General features: G+C 33.3%; 1 protein-coding gene across 1 annotated transcript in view; it reads left to right on the top strand.

The window, feature by feature from the left end:
* Positions 1–13,097, top strand: part of LOC132940713 (desert hedgehog protein) — a 43,997-nt gene that overhangs the window by 23,830 nt on the left and 7,070 nt on the right. The window contains exon 3 of the mRNA XM_061008424.1: positions 4,659–4,908. Coding sequence (XP_060864407.1) covers positions 4,659–4,908 — 250 coding nt within the window. The remainder of the gene's footprint in view (positions 1–4,658; positions 4,909–13,097) is intronic.

Genomic DNA, 13,097 nt, shown 5'->3' on the forward strand with positions numbered 1-13,097 from the left:
TGCTTTTCGGAATGCAAGCCGCACCGAACAAAATGGCCGCTTGTCGGGTCGGCAATTGGGTATATTAAGCGTGGGCGGGGTGGTGGGGGGGCCGGGCAGAGGGAAATACCAACGCGCACCGTAACGCATTCACCAAGTCGACTGCGGCGGCGACAGCGAATTCGGTTTTTCCCCTTCCCCGACGTTTCCGCCGTCTTCGTATTATTTTCATTCTCGTTTTCTATAATATAATATAATATTAATACAATATATGTAATAATACGAACCGCTCTCGTATTATATTATACATATAGTATGATTGTATTATACCTTCCTAATGTAATATATATCGCCGCGTGTACCTATATAATACATAATATTACATACAGCCCCGTCGTTGTGCGCGCGCCCAACGCTGCGGCGAGGCGGACACGACATTCTTGGTTTTCTCTCTGCCGCTTTTGACCTCGCCGCCGCCGCCGCCGCCGCCGCAGTACCAACACCACATACACGTTTCGCCCGCGGTGATCACCGGGCCCCGCCCAACGGTGCCACCTCGGCACCCCCGTGCAGCGCCGGTGTCTCATCTTTTGTTTTCCGTGTGCCGTGTGTTTTTTGCCTCACCGCCGAGCCACCTTGCAGTGACGTCGACAGCCGACGTATTAGATGCTACGTCGTTAGGTAGAAGCGCATCTGCAGGAACCGTTGGGCGCTGACGGGCGAAAGTCGCGCGCTTATGACGGCGGTTGAGGCGTTGGACCTCTAGTGGACGGTGAACCGCGGGTACATTATGGGATCCTTCGATGCGATATCGTTTCGGGTTTTTGTGTGTTATGCTTCCGCGGTGTTACGCGAGGCGACGAATGACGATCTATATCGACAACGTCGGCCCTCTGCCACGTCATCGGTATACCTAATATTATAATATATTTTATATATAGACTGAAATAGTTGCTTCACATATTTTTTAACCGGTGGTAGTCACCACATCGGTACACTTATGACGTACCTTACCTAAGTATGGGGAATGGTTTTTTTTACTTATTTTTACAGTTTCATTCAGCAGATTAAATCAACGTACATATTACATTCTAATCCTGCGTATGAACGTTGATATTAATTAGGTACTTCAATACCTCACGATACCTACCTATATAATGGTATCTTATAAATACCTATATATGGCTAGCCGGCTTGGTATACTTATAGCCATCTAACCATAACCATATAATATGCAATAACGAATAGCTAATAATCAAGTTAAAGTGCGTCACTTATGGTTTATGGCTTCTTTTTACATTTACCCCCTCGTATGTGTATACCCGTATACTTACTATGAAGATTGAATATTATATTCCAAATATAAAAATATTTATATTACTGAAACCAAGCATTTATCAAACTAATTATTTTTTATGGTTTTAATTGTGATCTATTTCGACGGTACAATATTGTAAATTGTACTATTGGCGCATCTCGAAAACAACAAAAACCAATAAAGTAATAAAAGTACTTTTATCAAAAGTTGTTTCTTTTAGATTTTGCCGTGTATAGAGTAGTAGACCTTTCAGATCTTTGTAATTGAAATTCGCAATATTTTCAATTTGAACATATATATTGATGTTTTATAATTGTTATTATATATTTTATACGTACAATAATAATATACACCTATCATAATGTTATAGTTATTCGTTATCGGACGACAGAAATCGATTAAAAAAAAAAAATTACAGTAATAAGCAAATATAATGTAAACAAAATCATTGTTCAAGCGTTAAAAAAATATACTTATTCATGACTTGTATGTTTTACGAATTTAGATCTGTTGTTATAGTGTATTAGTGTACCATAAATCTTGTCTATGTGGTACATTTCGGTATATAGGAGAAAAAAAAATATAAGCTTGTTCAATAATATTATAAACAATCCAATATATACACGCGGAGAATTCTCGGTAAACGGTTACGAGCAAATAACGAGTGCAATTTTTCATGCGGCGCGGGGCTCGCTGCTGCTGCTGGCGGGCTAATGTGTCGTTAGGTTATCTTAAATAACGATTCCTAGAAGATTCGGACGTGTGTATAAGTTATATCGGTTGCCTGGCGCGAGCGCTTTAACTCTTTACGGCATGGCGGGTTACAAATATATCCCACAATGTCGTTAGTAGTTAAGACTAGTTTATTTATGTAGAAATTACAAATAAACGTGTCGGCCTGATCGAACAGTCTTTCGTTCGGCGATCATGTTATACGATTTTATTTTTTACATTATATTTTTTCTTAAAATCAACGGCTCCTCGGGTGACCATGAAGATATTATTTCGGGCGGCGTTGACAATGTTTGAGAATCGGGGCGGGACGGGTCGCGGGTCACGGCTTTACGCTGGTAGCAGGCGGGGGTCCTTTTACACGAAACACTATCAAAAAGATATTTACCAACATAATCGTTAAACAGAAAAATCAATAATCTCAAGAATTTAAAGTTAGTAATAATTGTCTACGTCGTCAATTTATCTTTGTTTATGACCTACTCACTTAGCCGGTAATTTAATAGTAAATAGTAATGCCGATAATAATATGCGATAAAACAATTTTGTGGTTAAACTAAAATGATCGAGGGTGGCAGTAGTGGCTCCTATAACTAGCAGCAGGCATACTAGTGTCATCCCGCATCCGTGCGTTAGTCGTAGTCCGTAGATAAGTTAGTGTTATGCCATTTTTAATTTTTCCAAGTATAAAATATGTCGTGTAAAAAATGTGGTCGAGACGATCACGTCAGGGCGTCATCGTCAAAGGGTCGAGAAAGAATACTTTCGCAAAAAAGACGGTTCGCTGTCAAGAGCGGCGATGAGGACGTTTCCACATTTACCATACAAGAAAATGTCGGAAAGTTTTGTCATCAAACGAGACGTCGCCGAGGTATCCGCTCTGGCAGTAGAGGCTTCGTTATATGTGCATTTTCACTACACAAAGTTGCTACACCGCAGCACACAGTTTTCTCGAGATTTCACGTCCAACCATTTGTTGGATTTTTATTACCACTTACAGGGAAAACGTCAGCGGAAAGAACGAGTTATACGTGATGAAGAATATTTCGGTTTTCGGCAAAAACATGGATTGTTTGAGACGGTATATGACGGTTCGTATCGGTCGTATCTTATACCATTGCCGTACAACACGAGACCGCTATGAAAAACCGCGTGTGCGTACACTTGTACAGTTGGGTAGTACGGTATTTTTACGAAGCCTGCGAACGTAAAACCCCAAATTGGATATGGAAACTCCGTATGTTTACGAAGAATTGTTTTCGCCAGACCACAGCACGGCTCGTAGTTTGGAAATCGTTGGAAACGCCGTATCGGAAATAAATGTCGTAGTGAAAACTGCAATAGATTTAAACAAACAGCGTGCGACGAACGGTCAATCCGACGCAGACGAGCGAAACTCGTTGGACGCTACGAAAAATGACTACTCGACGATCGTATGTGCAACGTAACGAATCGTCACGCTATATTGAGTACCGTTTGAAACATCAAGCAAAATCATAAATTGTGTATTCAAAACCAAAATTTTAGAAACTGCTGTGGTACCGAAAAATCCGAAAACGGAAAGCCGAAAACTCGTTGGTCGGATTGCTGTTAGATTTGAATGCGGACAAGTTGTGGTGCGGAAAGATTTTAGTGTGTTTCGGCGACGGGTCACTACAGGACAATATGAGCTACGGAAAAAATTTAAAACTGGCAGTGTGTTCGTTGCGTCGAGCATTTCATCGTAGGCGAGATCGATGCGATGTGATAGATGTGGACGAGTACATGACGACGCGGTGCTGTTCACGGTGTGCAGAACCTATGCCTTTACCTCCAAGACACACACGAGACAAGGACGGACGCCGACGACATAATCACCGATTTCGGTATTGCCAAAAATGCGGAATCCATTGGAACAGAGATGTCAACGCCGCCCTAAACATCGTCTTGGTCGCCAGAGAATTTAATTTAATTTAATTTGTTTTAGAACTCGTTGATTTATTAGAAAAAAATATAGTTAAAAAAAAAAAATTCGTATAACATATAGGTAATCGCCGAACGAGAAATTGTTCGTTTGGCCGACACGTTTATTTGTATTTTTAACATAAATAAACTAGTCTTAACATTAACATGATGGTGGGCCATATTGTAACCCACCATGAAGTAAAGAGTTAATTACAGGAATGCGATAGTCGTCCAATAACTAACTCGCGCGCATAATTCCGTTTAACTGGTTGCCGGAAAGTAGCGACGAGTCGCCGTCGTCGTCATTAAGAACGAAAAAAACTAGTCGTTGGCGATTGTTACGCCGTGGTGTGAAAATGGTGTATAATATATTATATACTGAATAACATTAAGTATATAATGTACACGGTACTTAGTCAAAAAAACCTGCCTCTATACCTTATACATTCTTGTGGGAAATTACGACACGCGGCGCTGCATTTTCGGTTGTAACATTATATTATGTGGCCGTTATTGTTTTTCTCATATTTTTCGAGTTAAATTCTATACTCAAACATGGGTACATTTAAATATCAAAATGACACTCTGAAAATCCATTTTTTAAGGATTTCACCCCAACTTTTGAGGGTTATATTATAATATATAATATGTTGTAAATATAGTAATTACTTTGTTTTGTTTGTAGAGGTGTAAAGAAAAGCTCAACACCTTAGCCATCAGCGTGATGAACTTATGGCCAAACGTTCGACTGCGTGTGATCGACGGTTGGGTGGACCGAGCCGGCAGCAGCCTGCACAACGAGGGACGGGCGGTGGACATCACCACGTCAGACAGGGATAAGTCCAAGTATGGCATGTTGGCCCGCCTGGCCGTCGAAGCAGGATTCGATTGGGTCAACTACAATCGTCGGTACATTCACTGCTCTTGTAAATCAGGTGAGTCCAGGATACAATATAGTTGAAATAGAAATAATATGTTTACGTATCTATAGGCACATATTACTAACGTTTTGTAATTTTTTAATGCACTGCTGCACATTTTGTATATTATGTACTTACCTGTAATTATAAGCATCATTTTCAAATTTCTAATAGACTCAAACATACATTATTACTTAAAATTCGTTTTTAAATAAATAAAATCTCGTGAATTTCAACGGTCCATTTAATTAATAGTAGATATAGCGTATCAGCGTATAATTTGGCTGACTATAGGAACCTAATATATAATAACAATAAATGCAAGTTGCAACCTATAGTAGCATAATATAGGTTTTCGTTTTTCATATTATTAGCTAGCACCTTTATGCTATATTAAACATTAAAATTATAAATTCAGTAATTATATGGTATAAGTATATCGTAGAATGACACTAACTACTAATTACTGTATGTTTCTATAGGTTACATATATTCTGACTTCATATATAAATATTATATATTATCTACGTATATTCTATACATTATAATTAATATGCTCACCTAATAGATCGTAATATTCAAATTTAAAAAGTTCGCACTAATGTATAGTGATAGGTACTGTGTACTGTGAATTGTGATTGTGGTAGATGGTATAGTATTTGTCACAAATAATAAAGTTACATACATAACATATGTTGCATTATAATACGTAATATGAGCCATGAGGCATGAGCGTTGTTCTGTTGTCTAAATTGCGGCCTCTCTTATACTAAGTATTACCTATTAAAAATTACAAAAAATAGTTATTACAGTCTAAAGTTTACATTTATATGTTTATCCTATAAATAAATTATGAATTTCGAAATCTCAAATTTTTTTTCAAAATTGACTGCTGATTTTTCATAAATTAATTTTTTTTAAATACATATCAATAAATACATCAATTATAGATGACGATTTTTAGATATATTGTAAATGTTCATATATGTCACGCGTTTTGGATCTTTTTTAAATATATTTTATCGATTTTCATTTTACACATTATTTTTAACTTCAGAGACTATATTGGTCTTTTGAACATTTTCAGAAGAATATCGTCATCTATACAGGGAAAAAAACACTCCAACATTATAATAAGACACTGTATTATAAATATGTGTGGGATGAGAAAAACATTATGTACACATTTGAAATAATTTTTTTTTCCGTTCACTCGATATAAATACATAATATACAAATAGGTATACACGTATCTCCGACGACTATATAATATGCAGTCATTTAGCCCGGGTAGTTTGTTTAGCCGAATTTCTAAACGAGCGTGTGAGAATACCAAACGTCGTGTCGTAAACTCGGAACATGTATAATAATAATATATATGATGTATTGTAGTATATACATAAGTACATATTATATATAATATTGGTATGCGTATACGAGTGCGCGCGCGCCGGGTGACCGTGTGAACGACACAACTGCCGCGATGATGACGGCGGTATTATATACCTATATAAAATCCGTACAAACAAAAAATAAACCAGCCGCCGCGTCCGTCTGGCAAAGGGACTTTCCGGTAAAATCGTCTCGTTTAGGAGGTTCGAAAAGAGATAGAAAAATGTTTGCGCCGAGCAAACAGTAAATAAAACGTTTTGTGAGCGACGGCCGACGACTAGTATTTATGTATATAATATATTAATATATATATGTACACGAGCATTCGTGTTAAAATATTCGGAAATTATTGTTTCCGACCGTACATCGTATACTGGTACCTGTATTATAGACATAATAATAATAATAATAATAATAATAATAATACCCATGTACGTATATAATATATACACACTCGTCTTAGTGGTCGATCGGTCAACAAGTCTCCCCGTCCGTCCGTACTCCGTGTCCGTGTCCGTGTCCGTCTCTCATCACGCGTTGTATTATTTTCCGTTGGTCCGACAAAAGGGCCGCATATCGTTTTCACGCCGCAGCGGCGCGGACGGGTCTCATTAATTATCGCTTGCCGCGCGTACACCTCGGCTATCCATCATGCACATTGCACACGCACACTTGTCTCCGGCGGCGGCGTGACGATGACGAGACGACGGAAAAGAGGACGTCCGGTTCGCTATATTATATAATTATTATTATACATAATATTATAATATGTTTGATGTTTACGAAATTGCCAGAAAAAAAAATCAAGTGTACCATTTTTCTAAATCATATTATATCATGTATAGTCGAAGAGTGAAGAGAAAGAAGAAGACAATACTTGAATACTACATGTATACTACATACAGTATGCTCGGAGGTTTTGTAAATTTAAAACCAAAAATGTGTAGATACTTATCCGTATATTTTACAGTTATTTTTGGGGGAGATTTTAAGTGTTAGGGGGGCCATAGCCTTCTATACTATCTTCCTTGAAACCGCTGACGTGGCTAAAGAAAATTGGCAACGTTTGCATTCTATATGTATATATAGTAGCCAATAGGTATATAATATTACGTATAATTGTGTATAATATTTCGAAAAATGCGTGTGATCGCGTTATTTTTCATCGCTTGTATTTAGTTAAATACGTCCAAATATAGTAAATCATAACATTTGATTTGTTATTGGCACCGTTGTTTTAAAACGATATCGCATTTCTTAATTACAAGGTCGTGTTTAATAATGATGATGTCTGATAACGTGTGTACAAAAACTTATTTGCATATATATAAACAACACGATTTAAAAAATGGTTTATAGTTATAAAAACAATTAGTATACCTTCCTAAATAAAACGAGTACCAAACGTGTTACGATACGTGGACGCATACTACGCGTATATATATTATAATATATCTATACCATTAGAATATTATTTACGTGTAACTGTGCAAGTAAGTACTGAAATGTGTCGGTAGTAAACGTTATCGCAAATCGCATAAAGCGGTTCCCGCACACGATTTGATTATTTTTAAATTAAAAAAAATTAGTAATTGAATAACAAAGTGCCGATAGTTATGATAAACGGCGTGGTTTCGCGAACCCAATTAAACAAGGAGCTAATTTATTGTTGCCTATTGCGTTTTACATCATTGGCCTAACGGATCTGTTATAATTAATTGGATATTCATTACATTTAACCTCACAGAAAAAAGTATTAATAAAAAATATTGCAGTGTACGATCGTTAAGCCGTAGGTACTCGGGATTAAAATCTGCGCATGACATTTCTTTCACGAAATCCCAAAAATTGTAATTCACGTGATTTAAAACAATTTAATAATTTATTTTAACTGTATAGGTAACCTAACCTATAAGTATTTGAAATATGTACATTCAAAATTCCAATAAACATTGGTGAAAACCAATTTAAGAAAAATAAAAAAATATTCTTTTATAGTTATTTATACTTATATTAATTTACTAATAATAAAAGGTACCACTTTTGGTTACTAATATTTGAAGATTTTAAAGGATATTGTAGACTGTAATAGTCTCGTTGCGTCACAACAAGTCATTACTATAAATAAACTACCCTGTAAAAAGTATAATACATATTTTGTATTTATGTTGTTTATTGTACAAATATACAACTGAATTTCTAATTTTTATGTTAATATAAAAAATATACATATATACCTACGCATATGATTATATACGTGTATAAGTATATAAGTAGGTAGGTACCTATACACTTAAAGATTCAATTGTTCATATAATTACATATTTATTATGGTTTTACATGACAACAATGTCATAATAGTAGTCACCCTTAATTGTCTTAATTTATAACGACAAACATGAAAAATGTTCGTCGAAATAGGAGGAACCGCCGAATTAGTGTTTTGATGTAATGTTAAAGTGTTAAACAATAGAACTTGTACCTACGTACCATGTCTGTCTATAGAAGTGAACATACCGTTAGTTGATGATCGACAAATTTATAACAGTTTACACATAAGCATTAAAAAAATCATAAGTCAGTAGGCACAACAAACTAGTTACAAAAAAAACTAATTTTGTAACTATTCTATTCTAATTGTTTAAGGCTTAGACTCAAAGCTACAGTATAGGGATTAAAAAGTAAAAATAAATTTCCATATTACCTATTTAAATTTGAATTAAATATATATATTTAAATCATCGCATACGAAAACGAATTTGAGCTTTATATCTAGGCATCTAGCTATATAGAGAATTAATGAACAATTGTAAAACAAAAAGTTAATAATAGTAAATTTCAATCAGTCATGATTAAAATATTTTAATGTGTGCAAAAAATGATAAAAGATAAATGTCATGTCCATTTTTTTTTAAATTGAATTGCATCAATGTATCAATAATAACTTTAATTTGTAAGGGTATTAGTCATGAATATAATAACTATTGATGATTAGGAATAATGCATACAAAATATAATGTATTCGTTTTAAAATTTGCTATGATTAATTATTATTATTAATATTATTATTTTATTCTTCAAGAAGATAATTTAATATAAATTATGATCTAATAATTGTCATCATAGCCTTCTTACATAAAGATTTATTTTTATTATAATTTCTACTGTAATCTTATTATAATATTATGTATATTACTCATAATATATTAGGTATAGTAAATAATACCTATACTTTATAGGTACATGATTATTCATAAATGAAGCGTTCAACCGAAATCGTTAAATATAATATAATGCATAATGCCATAATGTATTTACCATAAAATCAGTTAAAATTGGTAGGTAGTTATAACCAGTACCAAATCAGTCATAACTAGATCACAGGATTTTCCAATGCCCTTAAAACATTTCATAAATATGTATGAATTTAAATACTAAAAATAAATCTATATTACGTATATACTATATACTATGACGTATCTACCTATATCATATTATATACGCCCATTTATTGACCTTATTGCTTTTTTATAAGCAACATGTATTTATAAAATATTTGTTTTTTTTTACTTGCATTAAAGCATTAAATAAATGTTCTAAAAACTAATTTAAAAAATAAATACATTTATGTTAAACAATTTTCTAGTTTTATAATAACCCCCCTAAAAAAACGCAACATCGGGGGCAAGCATACAATATAATCTATTTTTAAGTTTACAAGTGCAAATTAATACAATTTGTAAATAATATTATGATTACAATGCAGCGTAAAATTAAATTAAAAATCTGTCGAATATGCTATTGGAAATCAAAAAATATAGATATACTACGTTATAATCCGTGTAATTAGTGGCGGCGTCAGACTTTTTTTAGTAGAGAAGCAAATTTTTTTTTTCAATGGTCATTAAGGCAGTGGTGAGGTTGAAGTTCACAATATTTCAATATTATCGTTATCCTTCCACTTAATTTTGATAAACATATTTTCTCTTACAATACAACAAAAAAAATATAATTTATAGAAGATAAATAAAAATGAATTACCTTCTAAATACCTTGATTATGTTTCACGATTTAAGATGATAAAATACGACAATTTCTATATTAATGTTGTACACAAATATTGAAATATATATTAGATTATTAAGTGAATAAGATTATATTATATAATTTACATAAATAAAAATGTTATAAACATTTTCATTTCATTTCAACTTGTCAATATACATGACAAAAATGAATATGAGTGGGCAAAACAAAATATGGGGAGAGCACCTCCACTCTTGGCCACTGATCCGTGTAATATACTAATATGGGTACGTAAATATGTAAAAAACCCGTATTATTAAAAGAGCAGATAAAACAATATAATTTTGCCGATTACGAAGATTTATTAAAGCACGCATATCTATTTGTGGGTATAGGGTAGTACATTACGTCACTACCACAGATTTTGTGATATAGTTAAATTATACGTTCATAAGTGTGAAAAAAATAAAATTAAAAATTTTTAAGTTTCTATTATATTATGTATCATAGGTAATAATATATTAAAGCATATTTTGCAAGAAACAGAAATGTCCGCATCAATGTCAAAATAAAATAATAAATAAATACAACTAAACAATAGTTCATAATTGGCCGAGCGGTCTAACGCGTCGACTGCGGCGCTGGCAGTCGCGGGTTCGACTCCCGGCCACTGGGCGGCATTTTTCTTCGGGCAAGTCACGGTGTCCGGAGAACAAGTGCCGCCATCCCCCACCCGGGCATGGCAGATACCTACGGGTGCCCAAATTGAAAATTCTGCCAAAAACCAACACACACGTGTTCCCCCCTACTACTACCAACAATACAATACACCTAACCAAAAAACCATACACCAAAAACCATACAGCTAATGGCCATAGTTGCCGGGCTTACGATCAATAAAAAAAAAAAAAAAAAAAATAGTTCATAAGTTTTCACTTTTTTTATATTATGCTAATAAATTGTATATATTTTTTAATTGATTATTATCATTATACTAATTAATGTCTTCAATATAAAATGTGTGCTATATGCAGGTATTTTTAAAATTAAAATAGGGCCCTTTCTAAAATCTTAACGATGACTACTGGTTTAGCGGGTGATGGCAGGGGTACCTCTAGGGGGTTCCAAACTTCCAAAAAAAACCATATTTTAATATCAAAAATGTTATGACAATTATGACTCCCCCCCCCCAACCATGTTTCTGGAACCCCTGGGTGATGAGTGATTAATATTATATAAATTAATATTAAATAATTATTATTATATAATTAATATTATTATTTATTACGCAATCTAAATATTACAGTATAAAACATTAATGTATTTTATTCCATGATAATATTTATGTTTTAGGATTAATTATAGGTAGGTACTTAGTTGATTACGCGATGAAAAAAAAAAATAATAATATAAATTAAAACAGAAGAATCACGTTGTGGATTAATCCGTGGTCCGTGGAGTACCTTAAGTACCTATACGGGTATAACATGTCATTCGTGTACATAATATAATATTGTCACACACGTTGTATACATAATACCTATAATATATTATTATATTATATAAATTAAAAGTCACCGGACGAGTCTGCGCGAAATTGATATGCGCCGAGCACGTTTTTCTCACACGTCTGCCGCCCGAGCAATGTGTGCAGTGTCGTACCTGTTCGTACACACGCTCGAGTCTCGTCGTCACTGGATTTTCGTTTCGAAATACACATATTATACGTTATAGGGTATTCTCGTACTCGAACCACTAGAACAGGACATTTTAAAGAATATAATAATATATTATCCACAAAATTATAGGACTAGTGTACTTATATAAATATAAGTTATTGAACAATATTTTATATACATGGTTTTTGTAATATTCCCAATAAAACATTTTGAAAATAACGTTGTGAAAATATTAGTCAATATTTTATTTATATATTTCCACACATATTATCAAAATTTTTATAAAACTTATCCAGATCAATATTGTAATACAATCTTAAACATTTTCAAAATATATTTTTGCTATGTGGGGCCTTTACTAGTATAGACTATAGACACACATATTATCAAAATTTTTATAAAACTTATCCAGATCAATATTGTAATACAATCTTAAACATTTTCAAAATATATTTTTGCTATGTGGGGCCTTTACTAGTATAGACTATAGTCGTATTTCCATTTCCTTATTTTAATATTATCAAATAGTATGTAATAGCGCTAGTCCACATAAGTATTTATTACCCATTCTCGAACACAACCACGTTTTCATTCTAAAGCATATTTATTTATTTATTATTAAATATGCATATTAAAACATAAATAAAAGTAAATTGAAAATTAATTAACTAAAATGCAATATTACATACGTTTCAATAAAATAGTTAAAATAGTTTGTATTTTAGTTATACGAAAATTACCAAATCACATATTAAAATTAAAACATAGAAATACCTACCAATAAGTAATTATTTGCATTTAGTTACTTTTAAAAGTTAAAACTAATAAAGGTATATTTTTCAAACTGTATACTATTATGCTATTTTGGTATTTTATTTAAGAGTGCTAGAAAAAAATTTAAAATAATTAAAAAACGTATTATACATATTTTATACCATCAAATGGGAGGGGGTTGACCCAACCACAGATACGCTACTGCTATTAAAACTATATGACTATACGCTTTACATAATATATTCTGTATAAAGTATCCCTCCTGTAGTCCTGTGTGTGTGTACTGTGTGTGTTCATCTGTTTCGGCCACAACTATGCGGATCGGTGTCCGGC

Source organism: Metopolophium dirhodum, chromosome 3 (assembly GCF_019925205.1).
Source record: "Metopolophium dirhodum isolate CAU chromosome 3, ASM1992520v1, whole genome shotgun sequence".
In the NCBI taxonomy this organism is placed as follows: Eukaryota; Metazoa; Arthropoda; class Insecta; order Hemiptera; family Aphididae; genus Metopolophium; species Metopolophium dirhodum.